We start from the raw sequence: 26,403 nt of genomic DNA, 5'->3' as shown, positions 1-26,403 counted from the left end.
GTCCGGTTTGATTTGGGAACGAGTGCAGGAAGAAGGGATGATTTTCCACCAGATTTTACTCACACCCCACAGAGTGCATTCTTAGAAGTGATTGTCCAAACTTTCTCTATAACTTCACCTGAAAAAGTTGTATATAATTTATATATAAATTGGCAAATAAATGGACAGATGAACGCATACATTTACATGTTATTCAAAAGAATTAAAATTCATAGTGGTAAATAGCCAGATACCAACAGTGTTTACGCATTTCATGGTTGATCATTCCTTGTCATGTTTAATATTGCCTGCTTTTCTTAAAGGCACATTAGACAGGAAACAGAATGTGATCCATACAATAACTGACCATCACTGAATTTAACATCAGTGCTTTCACAAACGCACCATACATAAACTCTTCATGCATTTTAGACAGCCAGAGATGTCATGCCCAAAAGAAAACTCCACGTATGTTCAGAATCTGCAAACCAAGACACGGTAACTTCATCACCTGATGAAAATTTCCAAAATATTTAAGCCCACGCCATTGAAGCTATCTTGTTCCGTTATGTGTTCTCCTGGTCTTTTTTTTTTCAACTAAGCCTCAATGTAAAAACTTCCGCTGCAATAAATTATGAATTCATCACCAGCTTATATTCCCTGATGTGCCCGGCTCATTGCCACAGTCTGAAATAAAAAAAAAAACTTGTCTGTTTACTTTCACAACAGAATAGGCATACCTCATACTCGGCACGTGTATGTAGCTGTAGGTGAAGAATAATACTTTATCTAAATTGGAGTCACCCACTTGACTGGCGCACACCATCCCACCGACTATCACCAGTTTTGGTCCGATGGGGGTTTCTCTCCTGCCCGTGCCCGCTAGCCCTCTCTCTGAAATCCCAGGACGCTGTCCCAGATATGTCAGGGGATGTTAAAGATGCATAGCTACAAGGTACCCCTCCTATTGATTCAAACCTATGACGGGAGCATGCAGTCTGTCACCTGGTGTCAGGAAGAAACGATATGTGGGGAGTGAGAAGGTGTGGGAGGGAGGAAGGGATTGGTAGGGGTGTTCTGTATAAATACATGTTTGTCTGTGACAGGTTTCATGGATTTGCTATTAAAGCAGAAAGTATTTTTCGCGAAAATTCAGCTGTAATGTGCCAGTGCAGCAACTGCCTTTCTACTCAATGATTTTGTACCAAGCAGCTCTGTAAACTTCAAATGTTGATACAGGGTTGTCATTAGTCTCCGAAATGAGCAAATCCTTGGCAATTTGGTTGGATGAGTAGCAGGGTTGTGGGTAGGGTAGGTTGTCCATCAAGCTGTGATAGTTGTCTGTCTTCATATCAAGGAGGTTTGGAATGTCGCCATGCTTAAAATATCCCTAGCCCTTTCACCATCTGCATCCTTCTTTACCTTCATTGACAAGCCCCTCACCCTCTGCCCTGACACCTCTCCCCTGTCCCCTTTTCCCTTACTCCTCCCCCTTTCACCATCTGCATCCTTCTTTACCTTCATTGACAAGCCCCTCACCCTCTGCCCTGACACCTCTCCCCTGTCCCCTTTTCCCTTACTCCTCCCCCCTTTCACCATCTGCATCCTTCTTTACCTTCATTGACAAGCCCCTCACCCTCTGCCCTGACACCTCTTCCCTGTCCCCTTTTCCCTTACTCCTCCCCCCTTTCACCATCTGCATCCTTCTTTACCTTCATTGACAAGCCCCTCACCCTCTGCCCTGACACCTCTTCCCTGTCCCCTTTTCCCTTACTCCTCCCCCATTCACCATTTGCATCCTTCTTTACCTTCATTGACAAGCTCCTCACCCTCTGCCCTGACACCTCTCCCCTGTCCCCTTTTCTCTTTCTCCTCCCCCTTTCACCATCTCCATCCTTCTTTACCTTCATTGACAAGCCCCTCACCCTCTGCCCTGACACCTCTTCCCTGTCCCCTTTTCCCTTACTCCTCCCCCCTTTCACCATCTGCATCCTTCATTACCTTCATTGACAAGCCCCTCACCCTCTGCCCTGACACCTCTCCCCTGTCCCCTTTTCCCTTACTCCTCCCCCCTTTCACCATTTGCATCCTTCTTTACCTTCATTGACAAGCCCCTCACCCTCTGCCCTGACACCTCTTCCCTGTCCCCTTTTCCCTTACTCCTCCCCCTTTCACCATTTGCATCCTTCTTTACCTTCATTGACAAGCCCCTCACCCTCTGCCCTGACACCTCTCCCCTGTCCCCTTTTCCCTTACTCCTCCCCCCTTTCACCATTTGCATCCTTCTTTACCTTCATTGACAAGCCCCTCACCCTCTGCCCTGACACCTCTTCCCTGTCCCCTTTTCCCTTACTCCTCCCCCTTTCACCATTTGCATCCTTCTTTACCTTCATTGACAAGCCCCTCACCCTCTGCCCTGACACCTCTCCCCTGTCCCCTTTTCCCTTACTCCTCCCCCCTTTCACCATTTGCATCCTTCTTTACCTTCATTGACAAGCCCCTCACCCTCTGCCCTGACACCTCTTCCCTGTCCCCTTTTCCCTTACTCCTCCCCCCTTTCACCATCTGCATCCTTCTTTACCTTCATTGACAAGCCCCTCACCCTCTGCCCTGACACCTCTTCCCTGTCCCCTTTTCCCTTACTCCTCCCCCTTTCACCATCTGCATCCTTCTTTACCTTCATTGACAAGCCCCTCACCCTCTGCCCTGACACCTCTCCCCTGTCCCCTTTTCCCTTACTACTCCCCCCTTTCACCATTTGCATCCTTCTTTACCTTCATTGACAAGCCCCTCACCCTCTGCCCTGACACCTCTCCCCTGTCCCCTTTTCCCTTACTCCTGCCCCCTTTCACCATCTGCATCCTTCTTTACCTTCATTGACAAGCCCCTCACCCTCTGCCCTGACACCTCTCCCCTGTCCCCTTTTCCCTTACTCCTCCCCCATTCACCATTTGCATCCTTCTTTACCTTCATTGACAAGCCCCTCACCCTCTGCCCTGTCACCTCTCCCCTGTCCCCTTTTCCCTTACTCCTCCCCCCTTCACCATCTGCATCCTTCTTTACCTTCATTGACAAGCCCCTCACCCTCTGCCCTGACACCTCTCCCCTGTCCCCTTTTCCCTTACTCCTCCCCCTTTCACCATCTGCATCCTTCTTTACCTTCATTGACAAGCCCCTCACCCTCTGCCCTGACACCTCTTCCCCGTCCCCTCTTCCCTTACTACTCCCCCCATTCACCATCTGCATCCTTCTTTACCTTCATTGACAAGCCCCTCACCCTCTGCCCTGACACCTCTCCCCTGTCCCCTTTTCCCTTACTCCTCCCCCTTTCACCATCTGCATCCTTCTTTACCTTCATTGACAAGCCCCTCACCCTCTGCCCTGACACCTCTTCCCCGTCCCCTCTTCCCTTACTCCTTTCCCCCTTCTATCTGTCACCTTCCTTGCCCTAGGTGCGCATGTATAGACTCTTGACTTTCTCTGTGGCGAGTTCAGAGTATCACACAAGAAGAGGAAAAGTACAGAGGCGATCGAAGGATGTCTATTTAGACTTAGTCGCCTTTGAAATTTGGCAAGAAGCATGGATGTGAACACACACGTACACGTACATGACATTATTTGTATAAGGGATTCAAAGTACTCTGCCATGGAGATATCGCCATCAGACATTGCAATTTGGTTTTCACATACATGTATGTTAGTAGGTAACCTTGTATGAATGCAAAGCTTTCTTGCAGCTGGTTCTGAAATCTAGATTTTGGAACATTCACCAGGAATAACTTCTTCTTTATGGATGACACCTGATGAAACGTAAGATAAGAAATACACTTTGGTTTACACGTATGCATTCCTGTGGTAATCAAGTGGCCTCTGCATCCATCCGTGTATGTACATGTAGGCCTATTGGTGTGAATTCATAATCCGATTACATCTTATCATCCTGTGTGGCATTGTAGACCAGGAAAGTCAGACAACCAGTGTGTGCCCATTCATAGGTATTCTCCTGATAGAAAACGCAAAAAACATTGTTTTCTCCGTTATTTTACACCAGTTGCTTCAAAATGAACAAGACCTACTTACACATAGTTTTGTCTGTCACCATTCTGGCACAAAAGTATTGAAATGAATCTTAATGTGCAAAGATCAGCGGCAACTGATGTCATTCAAACTGAAGCTAATACCTGTTTGTCATTCGCACCATTTCCTAGATACATATTGCCTTCAGATGATAGATGATGAGTACGTTGACTTTTGAGAGGAAAGCTCTTGTTTGTTTCATATCCTGCGCTGAGCAGATCCACGCAGGAATTGCTTCTCAAACCAGTTGGTTTATTTGAAAGGAGAAGGATTGCTGCTTTGGGTTATAATAACATTGGTTTGTAAGGTAAGATTCTTACAAAGGATTAAGGCAAATGGAATTTTGCTGTAAAGAGGTTTTTATTTCAGTTTGGACATCTGAGAAAATGGGTTGTGTTCGTGCCACTCAATACCCCACCATGATCTTCATAGATTGGCCCTTCACATGCTGCATATGTTTCTGAGAAATAATGCTGACATGATGCATGCCCTTGTAAATTTCAAGTAATTCCCCCCGCCAAAAAAAGCCCCAAGAATATGACCAAGAGAATGCACGTGCACATGGGAATGCCTACCTTTGGGCTGGTCCCTCCCTCCCCTCTCCCCTTGGGAAGAAATGCAGCTATTGGTTCAAGTAATGTAGCAGAACTTAGTACAGGTGCCGATCAAATATGAATAGTGTCATTCACATATGGCACTTTTGTGTCAAAATCAATAATGCGCTGTTGATGTGTAAACAGCCCGTTTATGCACACACTTACACTTGTGTGGCCAGCTGATGAGGAAAAAGAGCTGAAGTAGAGATTAATTTTGAAGTGTTCTTATCTTTTGAGTCCCGTTTTTAATGTTCATGTAATTATTCAATTTTATGCTACTCAGGTAAAGGAGGAAACCTTGAACCCATGCGTACATGAAACTGGACTGAAATTACTACTTCTTTTTAAAATTCTATTTGTACATTGATCAGTAAATGTTACCAACCTTGGGAGTAGGGTCGGCTCTGCCATGCCATGGTGGTGGAGGTTGGTGGTGGTGTGCGTGGGGAGGGGGATTATGTTTTAGACATCTTTGAAGTGATTTTACTAATTGAAGTTTCCAGTGGTAGTGCTTGCACGGATTTCTTTCTAAATTTGTCCCCGTTTGCAGTGCTGTGAGAGACACAGTATGATATGGACTGTGTGGCGGTAGTAGCATACCCTATTATTGTTAATGGTAGGCATCCCTATCCAAAGTATTGTTCAACCGAATGTGCCCCTGGTTACTTTTTCCCCGTGGTGAGGGCTACTTCCTTTGTATCAGTCTGATGGTTCAGATTGAAAATAAACTCTGCAAGGGCATAGCGTGGTATTGGCGCAGTCTGTCCCCTTTGCTGGTCAATACTTAGGAAGGCAAGGGAACAACTCCATCCTGCAACAAAACACTCCAGAACCACTTACATAAATACAGATCTGGACCACTGGGTTGGAGGGGATGTCGCTGTTTGAAAAATTAGCCATCTTCATGCATCTCGCATGGTCAGTTACAGGCATGAGCACTTTGTGTGTAACATAAAGACAACAGGCCCCAGGGTTTGGGGGAGTTTGCAATTTCATGCACCATCACCTGCAATGACAGGAAGTGCCATATTTTGACGAGGGATTAGGGTGAAGCGTCTCAAAAGATTTATCAAGGAAAGAGCTCACAGGTCAAGTTACAGCGTGATACAGTTCATTGTTACATTAGATACATGCATATTTTCTTGTTCTGTGAGGACAAGTATGTTTATCTTGTCTCTGTGTTGATGGTGTCATGGTAGATTTGGAATTTGAGAACTACGGTACTCAGTTGAAAAGTGAGGAATTCCCCTTCCATGCAAAATACATTTACATGTTGAAGGGGTATTCCAACTGATGACTTTCTGTTTATGAGTTCTGTCATGCTGAGACGGCTCTACCATAATTAATAATCGTACCGGTACCAGTAAGTCACAAACATAAAGATGTTTGACCAAAATCTGAAAGTGAAATTAAAGGTAATGGTAGTGCTCAGTATTTCCACTCTTTATCAAAACAACTTTTGTTTTAGGAATTACCTATGAAGATGAGGTTGATCACAGAATGTCCACTTTTGTGTGGAATTGCCCCTTTGCAGCTCCAAACACTTAATGGTGGCGTACACAAATATTAAAAAAATTGTTTCCTCAAGACGTCAAATGCCTCTTGCTGAGTTTGTGTCCTGATTACCGCGCCTCAGATACAATCATATGAGTGGGATTTGGTAATAGAGGCTGACATGTGGGATTTGTGAACTCACTGGTGTGTGTATTAGTACCCCCAAGCACAGGCGGATCCATGGCAAATTTCCTTTTGGAGAATGGGATCAAAAAATTTGAATGTTGGTGGTAGCCTGCTAAGGCTTTTCTGGGGGATGAAGCCAAATTTTAGGGACCTTTGCATGGAAGGAAAGAAATAGTCCTGAAAACTCACCTTTTTGTCAGTACATACATGTATCCAGCATATTTCAAAAACAAAAACCATTTTTGTGGGGGAGGGGGAATGGCCTCTGTTGGCTCCTGTTGTCCCCCCCTCCCATCCACCAATGCCCCAGGGGCCTGTGAGTGACCACAAGAGTGTTCCCGTTTTTCCCTTGACCTTTTTGGCCTGAGTCCATCAGAGGTGTGGAGTGATCACACTGCCGGTCAGTATGCATAAAATATTGTCTCACTGGGGCTAACTCATTTGCACTTTTGCACTTAGGCATGATAATGGGTATAGACCTATTTTACATGTAAGAAACAAAATCTGAAATGAGGCATATCTAAATGGACACTTTCTCATCTTTTAAGTAAAAAATTTAGAGTCAAAATAGTAAATTATGTACATTTACAGGACTAGATTACTATTAACTTACACAATCAAACATGCAGCAGTAATATCCTGGTTCTCCTGCAACTGAGCTACCGGTAAAGACAGTGGAATGTTACACTTCCTTCTTTCATCTTGGAGATGTGAAGTCACATCATACAATCAAATTGATGTAATTAGAATTTAGTGCTAATTTGACAATACTTTGTTAAAGATACACATACATGTGTACTTGGCCAAATCTGGTGGTTTTTTTGTGCGTTGTCAAATGGAACTTAGGAATCTGCACAGTAGCTGCTGACAAACATGTTGAAAATATCAAAATTGGAAAGTAGATATAGGAGAGCCAGTCTGTTTGGTGTTAACATGCACTGTGTGAAAGAGAGAGTGACAAAGCTCTGAAAAGGTGCAGTTTTTAATAAACTCCTGGCATGAAGCTTGGCAGTTGACCCTAACCCATATTGCAGCTCTAATGGCTGTCTTCTGGTTAATTCTACAATGTCCTTGTGGCCATTGAAATGTGCACAGCACTCCTCTGAGGTCACCTTTTATGTTCAGAGTGCATGTTTGAACTTCCCTCTGCTTTCATCTTTCCCCGACTCAAAATTATGTTCTTCAACTGATGGAGGTTTCAAAATACCCTTTCTTGGCAACAGGTTTTGTAGGTCTCATTCTTCACATGATGAATTAGTGCACACTGACCCAAACCGGTTTTCTACCTAGTTCCCTACTGCCTCCTTTCTCAGTACTCTCCTGAGGTCACTTTTTATGTTGCAGAGTGCATCTTTGCAGTTCCCCCGGCTTTCATCTTCCCGATATCTCAGGTTTGCCAATATTTGTTTCTTTTGTGAGCTGAACGTCTCGCAGCCTGCCAAGTTGGACATCACTGAACCACAAAGCATTCCAGGAACATCTGTGCTTCGGTTGGGTCAGGCATTCGTCTTTAAATCAGCCGCAAGTTTGATTAAAAATTGTTCCTGTTTTCTGAACACTTGCGGGCTGCTGGCTTGCCAATTCTACCAAATTGGATGACCGCAGACACACCGCATACTTTTTACATCTGGCCGTATTTTAAAAGAGTTTTCAAGAAAGGTTAGATAATAACCCAATTCTGTCAGTATGTTGAACATAAAATGTCGATAAATACATGTATACCTGTCACGCAACACCTTTCTCTGAAAACTGACATTGCCTCCAGAAAATTGCCCTTTGATTGGTGCATGCACATTAGTGAAGAAATGACATGACGTCAGACTTACTGTCCTCCCCCTTCCATTTTCATTTCATTCCTTTCATCCCTGACCGAATGAATCATAACATTCATTTCACAAATATTAGTGACCATCTGCTTGTCTTTGAGAAGTGAATGATTAAAAGGTCCCCACTCCTAGGTTTCTTGAAAGAGGAAAGCTTGTTGTAAGTACATGTATGTAAAGCCACATGTTGACAAAAGGATCTTGTGAAATAATCTTCTTCTTTGACTTGGGTGTATAGAGCAAAATGTACAAACATGACTTTTTGTTTCATTAGTAGAAGTTAATGTGACACAACCCAACAGTACCTCATTAACCTTGCACTACAGACATCAAGAAAAATTGTCATCATTTTGCTCAAATTGTGTTTGCATAAAGACATCAACGTCACTCCTATAATTTCTTTTTTTGGTGGGTTTATTAAACCTGTTTGAAACTCCCTGGTGCAAATCCATCCTAGGACATATTAGAAACCAATTAGTAAAAATTGTCAAGACTCATTTCATGGGATCAGGCACTCTACATAGACTTGCCACTCACAAATTAATCTAACACCCCCCCAGTTTAGTGGGCAGGAACTGGTCATTTTGCCTGGTTCACTTTATATCTGCATGATGAGATTTAATTGATTTCATGTTTGAAACGAAGCCCGCTGAGTCAAAAAGGCACGGATAAACACAGTATGTTGAAGGTGTGAAACCATGCTCCGGAGAGACACCATTTTATTTAGATAATCACTCTTGCACCAGCTGACGTTGCTTCGCTGACCCTTTACTTTGGTCACTTCTGCATATTTGCACTTCCCAAAAGGCAAATTTTACATGGCAACAGTGAAGTGTGGCACCGGTACAAGATTTGCTCGACATTAGGAGAATGGTATTCTTTTCACACACGGATCACAAACAATGGCCCAGTCATTAATTGAGAGGGTTAGTTTGCGTGGCAGGAAACCTCAAGAATCCCATGCTATTTGGTTTGGGGAAATATGAGAGCACATTAAGTTATTGAGAATAATTTGTATGATCAATCCCTGCAAATCCAGCTTATATATCCAGCCTCTCTTCCGTCCACTTCCTTGGGCGTGGGCTGTAAGTGTGAAAGCTTCCTTGGCAATTCTGGCAGTATCCTGAAATTCAGTCAGCGCAATTTCAGTGCTGACAGCCCCACCGCTTCATTGTTAGTCCTATCACACGGAAGGTCATACGCCCATCAGTTGGAAGGGGGAGGGGATCATGACTAGGGGCAGATGTACATGTATGTGCAGAAGACGAGGGATATACGTGTACATATGAAATACACATTGGAAGACTTACTGTGAGCATGTTTGCAGGTGTGGTACTTGCCCAATGGCTCAGTCATTGCACAGGGCCGTAGGATCGTTTCCTTCCTACTGCCTTCCCATTTTTGTGTACCAACAAAAAAGCAAAGAAAAGAATTAGAGCAGAAGAGGCTGGAAATGAATATATATGTAAACTTCCTTGCAGAATTGTCTAAAAATGCAGCCATCTGCAAGTATACACAGATGAACATAAGTACCGTCGAACCTCATTAATAAGAGCTCCTTCAGACTTTGGAGTTACCTTTCTATTAGAGGAACCTTGTGTTACCATTAATGAAAACAATAAAGAACAAAGGATTGGGATTTAAAATTGCCTCCTTGTGAGCAGAATGTTGGGTTAAATGCAGTTTGTAATGCATTTTGACTGTACATATGCATTCTGGTTAATTCACAGTGCCGCCTTATTGTCAAAGTTTCCACAGCCGACAGCTTTCAGAAAATTGAATTTGATCCTCCTCCCTCACTTTGAGGCCTGAATCTACCCCTCCCCCCAAGGGAACGATGCAATGCTAGCAATCATTGTGTGTGTCTGTGTAGCACAAATGGCCCAGATCATGATTGGAGTTCTCACCTCATTAATTGAAAAAACTTTGCTTGTTTTATAATTTTCTGGTTTAACAGAAACATTGCCTGGATAAAAGCTGTGAGTACATGTAAAAAAAAACGACTTTGTAAAAAATGAATTTGCACATGTAAGAAGGCAAACAAAAGTGATACCGTATTCAAGTCAACATGTCTTTTACTTTATTTACGTCATGAATTTGTGGAACGAGAGAAAAAAAAGATGGACTTTCATTCGTTCATCTGTCTATTCTGGCAACGTCCAAAGGGCTCTGAACTCATGAGTTTCAGCAGGACGCTCTCATGGTGAGCACGTCCTGTGGAAGACAAGAGTTATTGTGAGAGGAAAACTCCAAGACTGTGCCAGACAGTAGTCTCGTCTTGGGGAAAGTTGTTCAGTCGTAGGATGATTTAGCTTGACCTATTATTGTTGTTGCAGTGAGTGCAACATGACCACAGGTATTACTGCATCAGCGTGACTGAAGTTACATGGGCAGTGCACATTTTAAGACAACTTTTGATTAGGATATGTACCTGTGCATCTGAGCCATTTTAAAATGGATGAATCTTTTTCCAGGACTAACCACTGCAGACTGAACAAGCTGCCCGTGTCTCCGTACACATACACTTGTATGTGGTTGTGCATGCACATGTAAGTGTGGTGCAGATCTCAAGAGAAGAGATCTAGAAAGTGAATAACGGCAAACCACTTGGCCGCTAGTGTTACAGGCTGAACGAGTTTCTGGAGGAAGTGTGGCCGACTGTCAAGTGGCAGTTTCACAAGAATACTGAGTGGCGCTTGACAGCCTTCAGTCGATCTTTCTTTTCCCTCTCACACTTGGGGGCGAGTTCACAGTGCTGGGGGCAATGCGGGTTTTTTTTGCTTGCCTTGGGCCGTTGTGTGGATGTTGGCATCAGTGGCCAGAGAGGGGTCTGTGGTATCCACACAGTACATAAAGAAAGTGGACAGAGTTGTCACAGGGAAGGCAGGGATGTTGGTTATCCCCAGGTGGGTCTTAGAAATCCGACTTTCAGGCTGCAAGAATGAGGCCTGTTTCAAAAAATAAAAGCACCCCTTTTCACTGGTCTGGAAGTGACCATTGAGAATATTGAGAGTGGACCATTGAGAGTGTACTGTGTACTGTCTCGCGGATACAGATGAAATAGCCAAGAAATCATACAAAAAAGGAAAAAGTTCATTAGTGTGGTCATCCATCATAATCATGGAACTTTTCTGTTTAATTGCGTTTGTTGGATTTGTGTTACAATCCAAGTAAAAGGAATCAAATTGGGGTAGTTTGTTGTAAATCTTTTTAGGTGAAGGGATTTTGATTTGAGGCGGTTCATTGAGTTGAGATACTCAGTTAATTTTTTATTTTGCTGGTGTCTATTCTGAGCTTGTTTAGTTTCTCCGGTGTCCGATTGAAGGGTTCTCTTTGTTGGAATTAGCTTTTGTTCATAATTTGGTTTGCTGTGTGATTTTAAGCTTTCATGTGTATTGTGTGAACTTACTTCTTATGATTTTGTATTTAACTGTAATTTTAATGAATTCTTATTGTAATTTTATGTAACTTTGTAATTGTGTCTTTGAACATCCCCGATGGAGAGGGTGCGCAAGAAATGTAATAAATTAATTAATCAATCAATCTACACTGGTTCCCAGTGTTGTAAAACTGTATTTTATTCCATGGGGAATGACAGACTGGCACACATTTTAACCTGGGGTGTTCATGTTCATATTTCACAGTGTGTGAAAAAATGCCTTGAATTTTCACTAATTGAATGACGAACTGACATGACATGAAATCCTGAAAGTTAAGCAGCAGGAGGCCCTTGACGATGGCGGCGGTGGTGATAAAATGTTCCTTGCAACAGGCCAAGAAAAAGGATCTCAAGGGTGTTGTAACACAGAATTTGCCTCAGGGGTGTACTGGGAAAAAAATTGAGGAAAGAACATCTAAGGGTTATTGAGCAAACCATCCAAAACATTGATGGCAGGATACGCTGATTTGAATCACCTGGCTTTAAATCAGCCCCCAAAAAATTAAATAGATAAAACTAAATGAAAATCACATAGAGACATACACAACATACATTGAAAACGGCCTGTAATGATAATGCAAAATAAGGTCTTTTCCTTATTTTCTGAAATCATAAGAAAAAAGAAATTATGTTAAACAATTTAAAAGTTCTGGTAATTCAGGCATTGATATTCTGGGGAAAAAATGCAAGGATTCACATATTTTGGGTCACCGTTGGATCTGAGTTGGCATGAGTCACAGTTGGTTTGGGTGCTAGTTGACCTTCTTTCCAGCATATTAAATAAAGTGAGTTTTAATAAGGCTTGAGTAATTACAAAGGAGCTGGATCACAAACAGACTTAACAGAGTTAATCACATTTTAAAAAGTCATCTTGGATATTGTAAGGAGAATGCTTTTTTACAAGGTTAGCATTAGTGCATACCAGCTGTTTATGTTTCTAACATGTACATGTCAGATTGATGACATTTTCACTGATTCTTAAGTTCCTGGTTTAACAAAATCCAGTGAAACCTTGTTTGGATAAGAAGGCCACTTGAATACATGAAAATAGTCTGTTACCCTTGGAACCTGTAAAGGAAGGTGGGAACCGTCTACTCTACAGGTACATTTATGTGTAGGAAGGCCTACTATACTGCATGCATTTCGCTGGGGTTTTAGACACTGTTTGAATGTGGTTTTTTTAAATGCCAATATGCGATTTTAATCAAACACTTTCAAGAATAAAATCTCTTATCTTTAAATCACAATGTCTGTTTGATTTTGTAACAAAACCAAAGAAAAGGAACGTAACATGTTACAAGCAGCTAAATTTGATTTATTCTGCCAACTTGCTTCCAATTTTTGACAAAATTAAACCAAAAGTCATATTCAAATAAAAACATTTCTGATCCTTAGGTTTTTCTTTGATTAAACTTAGCACTCCAGTTTTGTTTCATATTCAAGCTGTGGTCTGTGTGTTCTGTAAAATGTTACATGTAGTGAAGCATACAATACTTTTTAGTTTCATCCGTCTTTGTTGTATAGGCTTATACATACATGTATACGTTAATATGTGAAAACATTTCCCCTGAGCCCAAAGGGTGTACATGTACATGTATGTAAGATCATAATGATATTGGTAGGATTTGAGTACTGCAAGGGCTAAAACATGAAAGATTTTCAATCTTTAAGTATGAAAAAGTGTAATTTTGCAAAATGTGCTCCAGAGGTCAAAAGCCACAGAATAAACACTGTGAAAAAAAATCTGGAAATGTTAACCTTCTCTCCATGCTGAAATAATTCCGTGATGCAAGAGTATGTATTGTATTCCCCATATGATTAGAATACAATGTATTCTTTTGTTTACTCATCGGTAGTATTCTCGCCATCAAGCTGTCTGTGCTGTTAAGAGTGGATCATCTGCTCCTTGTGGGAGCATCGAGATGGTGTGCTTTCACTTACCAGTGATGGTTCTTTGGTGAGAACCTTCAGGTGAAAGTGCAAAGGTTGAGGTGCATTTGGCCTGGGATGTGCTGAGCTCACATGACCAATTCTTGTTGGAATGTACAGTTTGCATGTGTGCACCAGGTGCCCAGGTGAAACAATTTCCACCAATCTGTCTCTTCTTTGCTGGTGAGAGGATGCCTCCAGGAGGGCATATATTCAAGTTAAATCAAGTAACATGCTTGAATGCAACCCTGAGTGGCATTCTTGCCTTGATCAATACGCAAGTACATTCCCTCTGTCATGATTCCATGGCCCAACTTTTGTGCACATTCTGACGAAAAGCATGCTTTATTTCTTGTGCGATGCGATCTTCTGATCCTGTCAGTCCTTCCTTCTCATGGAAGTCCCAGGCACTTGTCTGTTCACAAGCTTCTCAAATGAGCTGAAGGAACCTGTTCCTTTGTCAATACACATCCTCTCCTGATACTCATGACTAGTCTTCTCGAAGGACTTTTGCGACAGAACTTGTGATGGCCTTAACTTCAGCAGACATGAAGCTCCTTGAAAAGATACAATGACAAGCTGTGGAGTGGTGCCAGAAGTTGAAATTTATTGACTCTGGCAGCAGACAGGTACCTCCTGTTGTCTGGAATGGACCCAGACTAAGAGGAAGATCTCCTTGAAAACATCAAGAAGCTCCCCCTCCCCAATCAAACTGAGAATTGACAAGCAATCAAGCCCTTCATGTCATTCTAAACGTGTGCAGCGAGTTACACAGATGTACATTATTTAGAATGTTTGAGTGGAGAAGGCACTCTGATTCAGGAAGGCCTCCTTGTCACAAGGCATTAATCCCTTGAGCAGCCTGTCACAGCACTATCATTAATGCTGAGAAAGTCCACTCCTTCAAAATCATTCTGATCATTACTGGTATGATGCAGAAAGATACAGAAAAGAGCCATGAAAAAGGTTTTTTTTATTCCTTAAACCCATCAATCTGAGTGAAAGTGTCACTGAAGAGAAAAGAGTACTTATACTGCCATTCGCAGTTTGCGTTTGGTTCACAGGTGATTCCTTCATCTGATCATGATTTGATCATGTGAAGGAATTGAGGAAATAGAAGGAAATGAAACCTTGAGCTGGCTGTGTATCCATCTTTTCTGCCCTCTCCTTTTACTGACAAACAGCCTGTTTTCCATGGAAAGTCTGTTTTATTTTCAGCCCTGTGTTATTAGCACAACGTATTTGCATGTACATGTTTACTCGGAAGATGTTTGCATGTCACATCAATGGCATCAAATTGAATTTCATGAGAAGACCGTCAGTTGAATTCAACCAATTTTACTCTAATTCCTCTCACTGACTGGATGTCTCTCTCTCTTTCTATAAAAGAATTTGACAGTGTCCAGAAAAACATGCTGTGAACATTGGTTTTTGTCAACAGATCGGGTTATGAATTTGCACACTTTCTATGGAAAAAGCTTTCACAGGCTTGACTTTATCAGGAAAAAATTTCTTGACGATTCCCATATACGCAGAACTGTTTTTAGGTTCTTCAATTATTTAGAGATGGATGATGACACTTGAAGTTTCTGTACAATGCTGTCTTTCAACACCGTACTTGATGTCACTGGAAGCTGGACATCACCCATGCCCGAGTCACTTGAACAGGTTCTGAATCATTCCTGGAAATAAAAAATGTGTATGTGTGTTGTGTTGAAAAAGCAGGTTGCGTGATAAATCTTGTCAGTTTTTAAAGGCTTTCTCTGAAATTGATAAGAGATTTGAACCTTATGTTGAGAAGGCGAAATGAATTGCATCAGTTTCCTGTGAAGTCGATTTGATCATAATTTGTTGAAAAGGCACAACTGCGATTTTAGACACAACGGTTTTAGCCAAGGTGATAAACTGTTAGAGGCTTCCATTTCAGTGAACAAGTAGCTTCTGATTGGGAAAACATCGCAAAGGTTTATTTTGTGTAATTCATCCACTGTATGGCGGGTAGTTTCAGCTCTCCTAAGGCAATTTAAAACTTTCACAGGTGACAAGGCGCTCTAAATTTTTTTCTTTTTTGTTCAAAACAGAAACCTGTCTATGGTCATCAACCTTCTTACATGAGAACTCAAGAATAATTAAATTTTTTAAATTGTAATTTAATCACTGATCCGGGATTACATGCAGGTTCATGTATGTGATGTCAGGTGACTTCACATACATGTACAGTGAAGCATAGATTTTAATTCTAAAACCAGCACGATGTGCCATATTTGATTTCTTATACGTGTTTCCACATATGTGTAATGAAATGGCATTTTTGTAGGTGTCAATGGCTGTTGGCTTTGTTTTGTTCTCTGCATGCTTTTTTCCTCATAATTTCTACGGATGCCTAAACAACCTGCATCTTGACAAGTACCATATGCTCACTATGATCAGAGTACCCATTTATTATTCCTATAGTGCACATTAGGTCATAAAATTAATTGTTTGGGTACGATCTGAAGGTTCCTTTGAAAGCACGTTTGAGAAGTGCAGAGCAGTAATGATGATTCAGTTGAGATTGTAGGGAGTGCTCGCTGTAATGTTAGATTCTAACTCCGTGCCCACAGGAATTTTCTGCTTTTTACAATCTTCAACCGTCCATCCCCTCTATCCATGCTCACAACCGTTTGTGGGTCCTAATCCAGTGTTATTTTCCATGACTATATGTAAGTTAATCCTATGTCAATCAGCCCTTAACTTTTTTTTGGGTCCCCAGATTTTTTTTCCTAGAGTGCAGTGCTGGACATCTTCACGGTGTGAAGAGCTTCGGCTGCCAGCAGTCAAATTGTCCATTCGGAAGTCAGAGCCCAGGGCTGCCAGTACCCTGTGGCGGGCATTAACCTTACCTGAAGTGCTCTCCCTTCCTTAAAGGAAAAGAAAGTGAAGTTATTTGTGTTTTTTTTCCTTTTCCACTTGGAATTTAGCTTCTTCCTGTGGAGAGAGAGAATGCGTGCTTTGCGGTAGTGATGATCTTAAAGGATCCAGGAAATGAATTTTTCTTAGAATCACTTTTTGTGTATCTCTGTACTCTTCTTCCATGTATGAAGACTGTTGGACATCTTTTTTGAGTTACGTGAACTGAACAGTGCACTTTTTGAAACATTAAAAATTGACCAAGCATTTCTGGACAAGAGAGGGTGCTTTTGCTTTGATGTAAATTCAGGAAGACATGGTTTAGGTTGCATGTTTTCATGTTCAAATTGTGAACCCCAAATGTACTATCTGGGAACATTTCTGTGAAAAGGGACTTTTGCTGGATTATTGCCATATACTTAAACAGCAATAAATTGCCAAAGAAAATAAAATCTGCCATAGCAGTGGTTAAAGAAATCTAGAACTTTCTGTGCTCAAATCAGTGCAACATTGAGATTCAGTGCCTTGGTTGACATCATAGTTCTGCTCATGAATATGCACATATGCATTAGCATAAAACCAAAAAAGCATCAAAATGTTGGTTAAAATTGCAAACCAAAAATTTAAAATAAGGTTAAGTGAAACCCAAATATGCAATTTCAAGGGTTTTTAGTAAAATTTATAAAAACTATTTCTATTTTCTATTTTCCTTAAAGCCATGTTTGCATTGGATTTTCTCTTCTGCAGGCACATGAAAACTTTCCGCGACATTCCTTCACGTCAATCTACCGCACATTCCCACGTGGATCGTGTTATTAACACCAGTTGATTACATTGCCTGCACTGTACAAATCATGATGAAATCGGCAAAATCTGACAAAAAAAAGGACAAAATCAGACGAATTTGGCCAAATCTGCCACAAATAAGATGTACCTGTACACAAAGTGTGTTGAGCTTTAGCCTGGCACGCCGTACTGTGTGTGCGTAGTATGCTGCTGTACTGTTTGCACGGAGACTGGGAACAATCATTTTCGTGTGCCCACTATCAATCTCTGTGTAGCAGCAGTCTGGTTTGTAGGTTTAGCATGGTCGCGGTCGATCTACATTGTACAGGAACTGTTCCCGTCGGACTTTTTTTGCGCCCCTGTTAACTTACATATACATGTACCATGGCTGCGTGGAAATCTTCCAGGACCCTTTTTGGCCAGTTAGTGTTTCACATCACAATCGCAGTACTTGTAAGTCAACAGGGACGTTGGTATACTGTGTGTTCCCATTGGATTTAATTTTGTAATTCTACAGGAAAGTCGCAGTAAGTTAACCAAAAAAAGTGCTAGGGGAACATTGCTTTTATTAGAAAGTGGCATTTTGAATACATGAATGTACATGAAGAGTGCATTATTCTGATAATATTACTTTCTTATGTTGTTAAACGACATTCAAGTTTGGCCCCATAAATAATTCTTGTGTCAGACTGATCAATTTTACCATTCTGCCATCAAAAAGGAGACTTATTCAAGCACGTTCCTTGAGCATTTGAATCATGAAGAATGAACAATAACTCAACATTTCTTAGCTTACATGTGCATGTGTGCATAAGTTTCAAGCATGAATGAAATATTCTATGGTCTGCAATATGGGCTTTGTTAACTGCAGAGGGCACTTTGTTGCCTACATTTAGCAGCGACGTCCCTCGGGGCAGTCTCTTCTCAGACAGGCACTTGTTTTGAGTAATTCGAGCAAGAAGTGTACACGTCTAGTGCACACCTGAAGATGCGCAAACCCTCCGGGCTCTTTGCGTGGGTGCGGCACGGGGTGACAGTGGGAAGGGGGTCAAGGGTCGCCCCTCCTTGTCCGTTTGCCACTAGTGAGGGGGCGCTTGCACTCGGAATCCATAAGCAAAGAATGGTAATAAGTGGTGAGCTCAAGTTTCACATGCCTTGTTGTGATTTTTCTTTTCCGTATTCTTGTTGAGCCGCCGATAGCTTGCATGCACTAATGGAATATAAGTATATGTATGGTGCTGTTGGTGATTAGTTTATTATTCTTATTAAGTTTTTATGACTCTGTAGTTCCAAGTACGTCTTTGACAGAGATATTGAAATTCAGATGAAATTTTATCGGCATCAAGTCTAATGATTGCATTTTGAGTGTTGGAGAGTGTTTTTACCCGTCTTAATTCCCGCAAGTAATATACATGCAACTCTTCCCATGAGCCAGTGTTAATTTGAAACAGTGATAATTATTGAGAAAAGTGATGTTATTAGCCATTTGATCCCTGGAGTATGTGTTAACAACGTCTGACAATGTGAAAGTGTTTTGAGGGTTGACTGACCGGTTCAAACTGTTGAGCTTACACCGTGTCTCTAACGGTGGACTTGTCGATAAGTACTGTTTAAAACTCATCTTTTCAAACAATACTTCTCTTAATTAGTGGTTCTAATTTTGTTGCAGCCTTTTGATCTCTTGTTTTCTTTTACTTTGATACTTTTAATTCATTTATAAAATGTTGTTGTTGTTGTAATTGTACAATGCTTTGAGATGTCTGTGACATGGAAAAGGTTCTTAAATATCTATTATTATTTCTACAAATGTTGTGCTTCCAGAGTTCCCACTTATTTAGCACATACACACACCGCATCCAGCAAGTCCGTAGATGCAGACTGTGTTTAATACATGTACATTACTTGGCCAGCTGTACGCATTGTCATAGCACTTATTACTTTCACAGCAGAGCCTGAGAGAGTTGCAATATTATGGTTGTAATTTGCCTTGAAATTTTGTACGAACTGACTCTCAAGAGCCTGTCTTTGTGGCAGATGCATTTGGCTGCATTTTAAAAGTTGGCCGATACATCTGTGCTTTCCCGTGAAGGATTGATTTGGGCCAAAAATTGTACTGTCTGTTAGTGATAAAGAAGTACAGGTTTTTTGTTAGAGAAAAAATACTTCTGGGCGAATAGATGAAAGTCAGTGTATTTAGTCGGTTGAAGTTGTGCAAGACACCAAACTGAACGTTAACATACAGAACACTTGTTATATTGTTAAGATAAGCTGATTCTTTGTTGAGTCTGTTTTACTTGGGAAGCATGACATGTTTGTCCGGGGGGTTGGGGTCTCAGACCAGTAAGTTCCAATTCTTTCTCAATTGATGTCTATATGTCATTACATGTATGCTGTTATTTCTTTACATCTACTTAGAATGAATATTTGCATTGTTCACATTACTTATAGAGTTACAGATGCCATTCAGTATCGCACTGTGGCAAATGCAGTTGAATTTTTGCAGGAACAGCAAAACTGTTTTTAGATCCGTCCAGCAACTTACCAATGCATAGAAACTTGCCAATGCACAGTGTCTCTCATGGTGTTTCCTGTTAACCACGTGTCATATTTGTATCTTGCAGTTGTTCAAGAATGTGGCAGAGAGGGGCAAATGGTCTGAGATGTTGATGGAGGCCCACGACTCATACAAGAATCACGACGTCCACTCAGCACTCATGCAGTACTCGTTTGCAGCCGAGCTAGGGTACGAGGTCGCTCAGAGCAACGTGGCATTCATCCTGGACCAAGGTGAGTACAAAATGGCACAGAGTCTTGTTTTGGTTTTTACTTCAGGTCTGACTTGAGGAAATTGGGACTTCACAATAAAGCAAGCTGTATTGGATATTGGATGACCACTATTAATGTATTTTCCCAGGCATGTATGCATGAACACCCAGTATTGTTCCACTGTGTAACACAGGACAAGGCATTGTGTTTCCTACTGTTCAATCTGCCCTGTGCTTGAGCAAGAGATGGCTTGCTTCGCGTGGTGTATGCACAGGTTTATGTACATTTGGTGTGGGAGCACTGAGCATTTGCAATTAATTTGCACTGGCATATATGGCCTCCTCCTGTGTGCTGGGCCACCTATATGAAATGCTTCCCACCAACCTGTTTCCTCCTTGCCTGTCATGGGGGCAAGTTTTTGGGGCTGATAATATAACACTCTCCTATAGACTAAGCACAGTCACATAACCCCAGAGAACTGAATTAAACAAAGGGCTGGCCACTGAGGACAGGAGAAATCCTTCATGCGTCTTTCCTCTGTGATAAAGTAGAACTTGTACAAGTGAGAAGTCTGTCAGCCTCCAGGGGTGTTATTTCATTTCTAGAAAAGAGCTACTGTCAAGCAAAATTGGCTAGAATTGGTGTGAGGATGTAATCCTCCTATTTGCACCTGTACTTCTAGCTGGTCCTTGACTGGAATTCTGCTAAGTACGATTGTCATTTGAGAAGTGTTCCTACTTAGCAACTCTATATCAAGTTGTGACACCATCAGACTGAGCCTGATTGAGACACCTGATGTTCCATCCCCCCACTAAGTCATAAAGACATGGAACAGAGAATACCCTCAGTGTCTTTCAGGATTCCTTGACTGTAGTCCTGGTCGGATGCATGTATTGATATGCGTGATGTCGTACAACACGTTCCATGCCTCTGAGTTTCCAGTGATTGAGAATGTGGATCTGGGTGCCCAGCAGGCTAATTAGCCTCATAAACATGCAGATCTGGGTGCCCAGCAGGCTAATTAGCCTCATTAACATGCAGATCTGGGTGGCCAGCAGGCTAATGAGCCTCATTAACATGCAGATCTGGGTGCCCATCAGGCTAATTAGCCTCATAAACATGCAGATCTGGGTGCCCAGCAGGCTAATTAGCCTCATAAACATGCGGATCTGGGTGCCCAGCAAGCTAATTAGCCTCATTAACATGCGGATCTGGGTGCCCAGCAGGCTAATTAGCCTCATTAACATGCGGATCTGGGTGCCCAGCAGGCTAATGAGCCTCATTAACATGCAGATCTGGGTGGCCAGCAGGCTAATTAGCCTCATTAACATGCGGATCTGGGTGCCCAGCAGGCTAATTAGCCTCATTAACATGTGGATCTGTTTAAAACATGAACATTTCTGCCAACCTGACATACATGTCACAGAAGAGGTCCATATAATGCAGGTTGTGCGAACCCTGTGTGGACTAAGCCAGGTCCACACAAGTTTACTCCCATTCTGGAAAACAGATTTAGAGGCAATTCCCAGGTAGGGTTTATCTGCAGCAAAAGGAAAGGGAACAGTTAGGGAAATGGTCATTCAAAGTCCAGTTTAAAATAGCGTTCAAGGTACAAGAAGAGGAAGCAGTTTTGGCAAAGTATACCGGAAGAAAGGAATGTCCACACTAAATAGGTAACGTAAACATGTGCATGTGTTTGTGCCTGAACGGATTATTTAAACTGAGTTTTTAATTCAATTTGACCTGCATGTCAGAGGTCAAAACGACAGCCACCCACTGGTCCTTTGCTGAGTTAATACCCGAGTCAGATGTTGACTAAGAATAAGCCTTTTACAAGTTAAATTGGAATAAATTCTGATACACTGAGTTATCTGATTGCACATAAACATAACAATTGGAATTCCCCAGACTAAAGACACTGTTGCCATACCTTCCTGTGTTCCTGTGTGCCCTTCTTATCCATTGAAAACAGTGTATTGGTGCAAGGCGTCTCTTATGTAATTAAGCAAAAAAGCTTGCCCTGAATCACGAGGTATAGCAACATTGTCTTTAGTATGGAGAAATCAAATTGTTACGTTCACATGAATTTAAGGAACTCATTTTGCCATATTCAAATTTAACTCACAAAAGGCTTATTCGGGCAAGATATGCACTGTGGGCTTATTGCCTGTTCTAAAATGCTTCAGGTTCCAAGCCTACATTGTTTTTTGCAAACTTTTTATTCACTGGCATCAGGTTCTGGTTCTACATTGTGCTTGTCTTAGGCTGTGTACATGTAGAAAGAATTAGGATACCCAGAGCTAAACACCACAGGTAATGTAAGTGTGAAGTCAAAGCTGATAAGAAGGAGCTTGCTGTAGCCTCATAACTTAAGCCTCATCCAGAAGTTACACAAGATGTGTGTGGAGCCCCAACCAAGCCGAGAGCAAACAGTCATTCTGTTACTGTTTGGCTGTGTCTGTTTTTTTGTGGGGGGGGGTTTATTTGTCCCTTTTGTTTTCTGTAAGACTAACTCGATTTGGGCTTGCTCTGAAATCTTCCCTCCTCGACTCATGATAACTTAGCTTGTTCATATTAACACACCTGCAGGCATGTGTTTACTGCAGACTGGCCAAGCTGCGATTTTGATGTGGGTTTGTGGTATCAAGGGATCCTCAGTGCGCAAACCCTGGTAGCATAACCTGTTTGTCCGGTATTTATTCTGGAGCAGAGGGGAGAAAACAGGCTGCCGCTGTGAAAAAAACACAACAGGAAAGCTTCTCAGACGTTTTGTGTTGACAAACGTTTTCAATGTTTTGATTTAATTTCGATCTGGTTAAAGGCACGAGGTCTTGGCCAGGCCGAACTCAATTTGCTATTTTCTTTTCACACACATTAACATTTACTTTCTGAAGGCTAGTGGTTGTTGGGTTCTTCACAAATTTTAATCCATCAGTCACATCAAATTGCAAGTCTTGAGTCATATTAAACACTTGTTAAAATCAAAGAGCTAACACTCAAACACTCCCCATTGTCTGACTGCTGTCGTAGCTATATGTTTGCTTTATTTTACCTCATACGCACATGTATATTATTATGAGAAAACTACCCTCGAAGTAGATCACAATATTTTCAGAAATGGCTAGGCTAACAACATTTATTAACTGCAGAAAATAAGAGGTTTTATCAAACAAACTGTGTTACGATGCTTTAAGGGAAAGCAACTGAACTAAAAACCCACATATATTTGAAATTTGAAACTTGAACCACAATATTACATTTGTATGAATAATCTACCGAGGGATCGGCAAGAAGTCTTTCTCCTGACCTCCAACTGCATTAAGGTGGAAAGCTTGCAGTAGCACCATGCAAGGGTACGATCTCTTTGTGAGTCTGTATGGTTCTGAAAAGAACCTTGAGGAACTCCAACTGCATTGTGGCACGCTTTTTTGTGTGTGAAAATTTCAACTTGCAGAAAGTAAAATATATGTATGTACATGTGCCGGACAAACATCTTGATGGAAATCAAAATTTGAATGTCCTTGATGAGAGAGATCAAGATTTGAAGCCAAAAAGTACTGCGGATGAATGTTTCTACTATGGAGCTGTGCGAAACATTACGATACATGTCGATCGAAAGGAAGATTGTACCAGGATTTGAAACTAACTATAATATCAAAATAATGGCTGAAAATCATTGTCAGAAAATGGTGAATTCTCAGCCATGTCAGTTAAATACCTAAAGATTTTTCTTCCCTTTTCTCTTTTCACTTTTGTTATTTTTAGCTAAGGGAAGAAATCTGTTCTTTAGACAGGATATGTTTATATTTTCCTTGCCCAGCAGACTGCACTCTGGCCCTTGCTCTGCACTGTCCAAGTCATTCCTTCAGGAGTCTTATATCAACACCCCACACACTCGTACACAAACACAACCTTGTATCTCTAACACACAGTTGTCACCAACTATGAGAAGTGCAAGCTGGCGTCCACCAGCTTTATTTCATGTTTCCCACTGGAGATCTGAGTCTTGGGTTTTTTTTTTTTTAGCAAGAGAGCCTTTCTGACGATCTGTTCTTGCTTTCTGAGCTGAGTTTGAGATATGAAGATGGATTGCATTTGGCAGTCGTCTTGTCAAGCAATCAGTTAATGCTGCGCCATCCACAGTCACTGGGTGTGGCCAATCTGCCATCCAGCACTCACAAGATTGAGTTGTCAAATGGCTTGCATGCAGTCTGTTTCCCCAGCGTGGTCAGGACATACATGGATTTGATTTATGTATCACATTATACTACAAGCTAAAGAGAAAAATATTGGTCACATTGACTGACTTAGCGTCTGTCAGATAGAAATTTGAATGAGCATTGACCTGCAATGAGTGACATGTGTTCATGTGAGTGGAGTGGGCATATTTCACTGCTGTTCGTATATTTTTTTGGTATGTAGTATTTACGATTTTCCTAGGGACGGGGAGTCTGAAGATTGGGAAGGGTCCTGTGTTTTTACTCATATTTCAGATGTCAGAATAAAGAGAGTTCACAGAAGACAGGTCTGTTGAGGATCTTAACTTGTCCAAGTAATTGCTCACTATCAGCGACACAGCACAGCCAATTTAATCTTTCAGCTTTTTTCTTCAAAGCCTTCTTAATTGGTGCCCCTAAAGTGATCACCTGATTAAAGGTTTGCACCTCAGTGATTGTGGTCTTGGTGCAAATACATGTTGCATGCCAACAGTATGCAGTGGGCCAAAAGTGTAACATACACGATATTGGGTCCAATTTATTCTTTGTGACATGCCTGTAAAAGCCACCAACTTGTCATCAGACCACCACTAAGCTGTGGTGTAAAATCAAGTAACCCCCAGCTAATTTCATCTTCTTTGAGGAGGATGGCCCATTTTATATCACTCCTCAAGCAATTCTACTCCTATTTATGATGTCGCCCATCGACCGACATTCACTGAGACTAGCAGGTGTATGTGGCTTCCCGGTCCTCGCTTTTCATTATTTCCTGTCCCAGTCTTAGCTGCCTGCGAGTATGAGCAAGAAGTGGGCCTTTCTTCGAAGGGCTTTTTTTTTTTTTCCTTGAATGGTCGGCTCGTTTCTACCAGCAGGTGCTGAGCAGAGGTCCCTTGCGGAACGTTACCTCCTTCCGGGCAAATGTGCCCCTCTGTTTATTCTTCTTTGGTCTGCGGTCGGCTTTTTAGCCCAGCGCCGCCCAGAAATGAGGTTCGATTGTTTCAGTTTGATGAACCTTCATGTCCGCCTGAGGGAACTTGGCTAGTGCGGTTTTGTTTGTGGTCAAGATCGAGCGGGCAGATAAATTTGCATGCAGTTACAGGTAGTGCCTCTGGGCAATTCCATTCAAAAGTGAGCTTTTCCAAAAATGACTGAAAATACATGTACAGTACCGGTACGTGTACACAGAAACGGTGATGGTACTACATGTAGCTATTATTGCAACTTTCAATTTTTTGTCAACTAACAACAAATGAAAATGAGGTGAGTAAATGAGTAACAACGTGACCCATTTCTACTTGGAATTGCCTTGTTGTCTGAACTTGTGTAGACTGTTTGAACGTGTGGTGCCTTGTCACATTTCTAAAAGCACACCCCAATTACCTTGGTAACAGCAGGATACCAGTTGAAATTTCAGATGAAGCATATTGGTGTTAAATGATTCTATGCTGAATTTAGTTTTATAGAGTTACACATCTTTTTATCCCATCTACATACTGTAATTTTCAGAGTATAAGCCTCGAGGTGTTTTAACCACAGCATGCAAAAATTGGCAAATTGAGATTTGGAGTCGGTGTTATAAGCCACACCGCAGCGCTGGTGATCCAACCACAAAGGTCATCGTGCTGTGTGCTGAAGCGCCGGTACAGCATGTACAATACAGATCAATGGTTCTTGGAAGGAGGAATCAGTCGTAACCTTTAACATATATACTGGGTAAAAGTGCACTGAATGACAGCTATCTTCTGCTAGATTACCAACGGAAATAACAACAGAATCAGAATCTGGCAGCCTGACAGTGCTTGGATACATTTTTGTCAGTTCTGGGGGATGCATGTGCCCAAAATTTAAAGCCCATCAATTGACATTTGGAGTGGAAATTAGAAAGCATGTTCATTGCAGTTCATGAAACCTCAGAAACGTGCCTCTTGTGTCAGGTTCACCTGCGATGTCCAGTGGCAATCTCTCTGTATTCCATCTCGCCACTTGCACAAAACCACCAACAGGAAGATTTAAAGATGGACATGTGTGCTCGTGTGCAAACTTTGCCCAAGGCATTTGACTTCATTTCTTGATCACTTACGGTATTCCAGCGAGCAGTTTTGAAGTTAGAGTTTAAAGGAACACCTGCGATTATTTTCTCTATTTTTTGGCTGATAGCATCCAGTGTGGCTTTTCTTTTTTAAAAGTTGCATCTCAGACTCTATGTCCTTATATATTCCTCC

The 26,403-nt window shown here is 41.6% G+C and overlaps 1 protein-coding gene across 1 annotated transcript in view; it reads left to right on the top strand.

Moving 5' to 3' along the window:
* LOC110976727 (uncharacterized) overlaps positions 1-26,403 on the top strand; it is a 70,397-nt gene that overhangs the window by 32,747 nt on the left and 11,247 nt on the right. Inside the window, exon 15 of the mRNA XM_022230264.2 lies at positions 19,820-19,985. Within this exon, the coding sequence (XP_022085956.2) occupies positions 19,820-19,985 (166 nt within the window). The remainder of the gene's footprint in view (positions 1-19,819; positions 19,986-26,403) is intronic.

Source organism: Acanthaster planci, linkage group LG01 (assembly GCF_054643075.1).
Source record: "Acanthaster planci isolate LZ-2023a linkage group LG01, COTS_SCS, whole genome shotgun sequence".
In the NCBI taxonomy this organism is placed as follows: Eukaryota; Metazoa; Echinodermata; class Asteroidea; order Valvatida; family Acanthasteridae; genus Acanthaster; species Acanthaster planci.
This window is presented reverse-complemented; position numbering and strand designations above follow the sequence as displayed.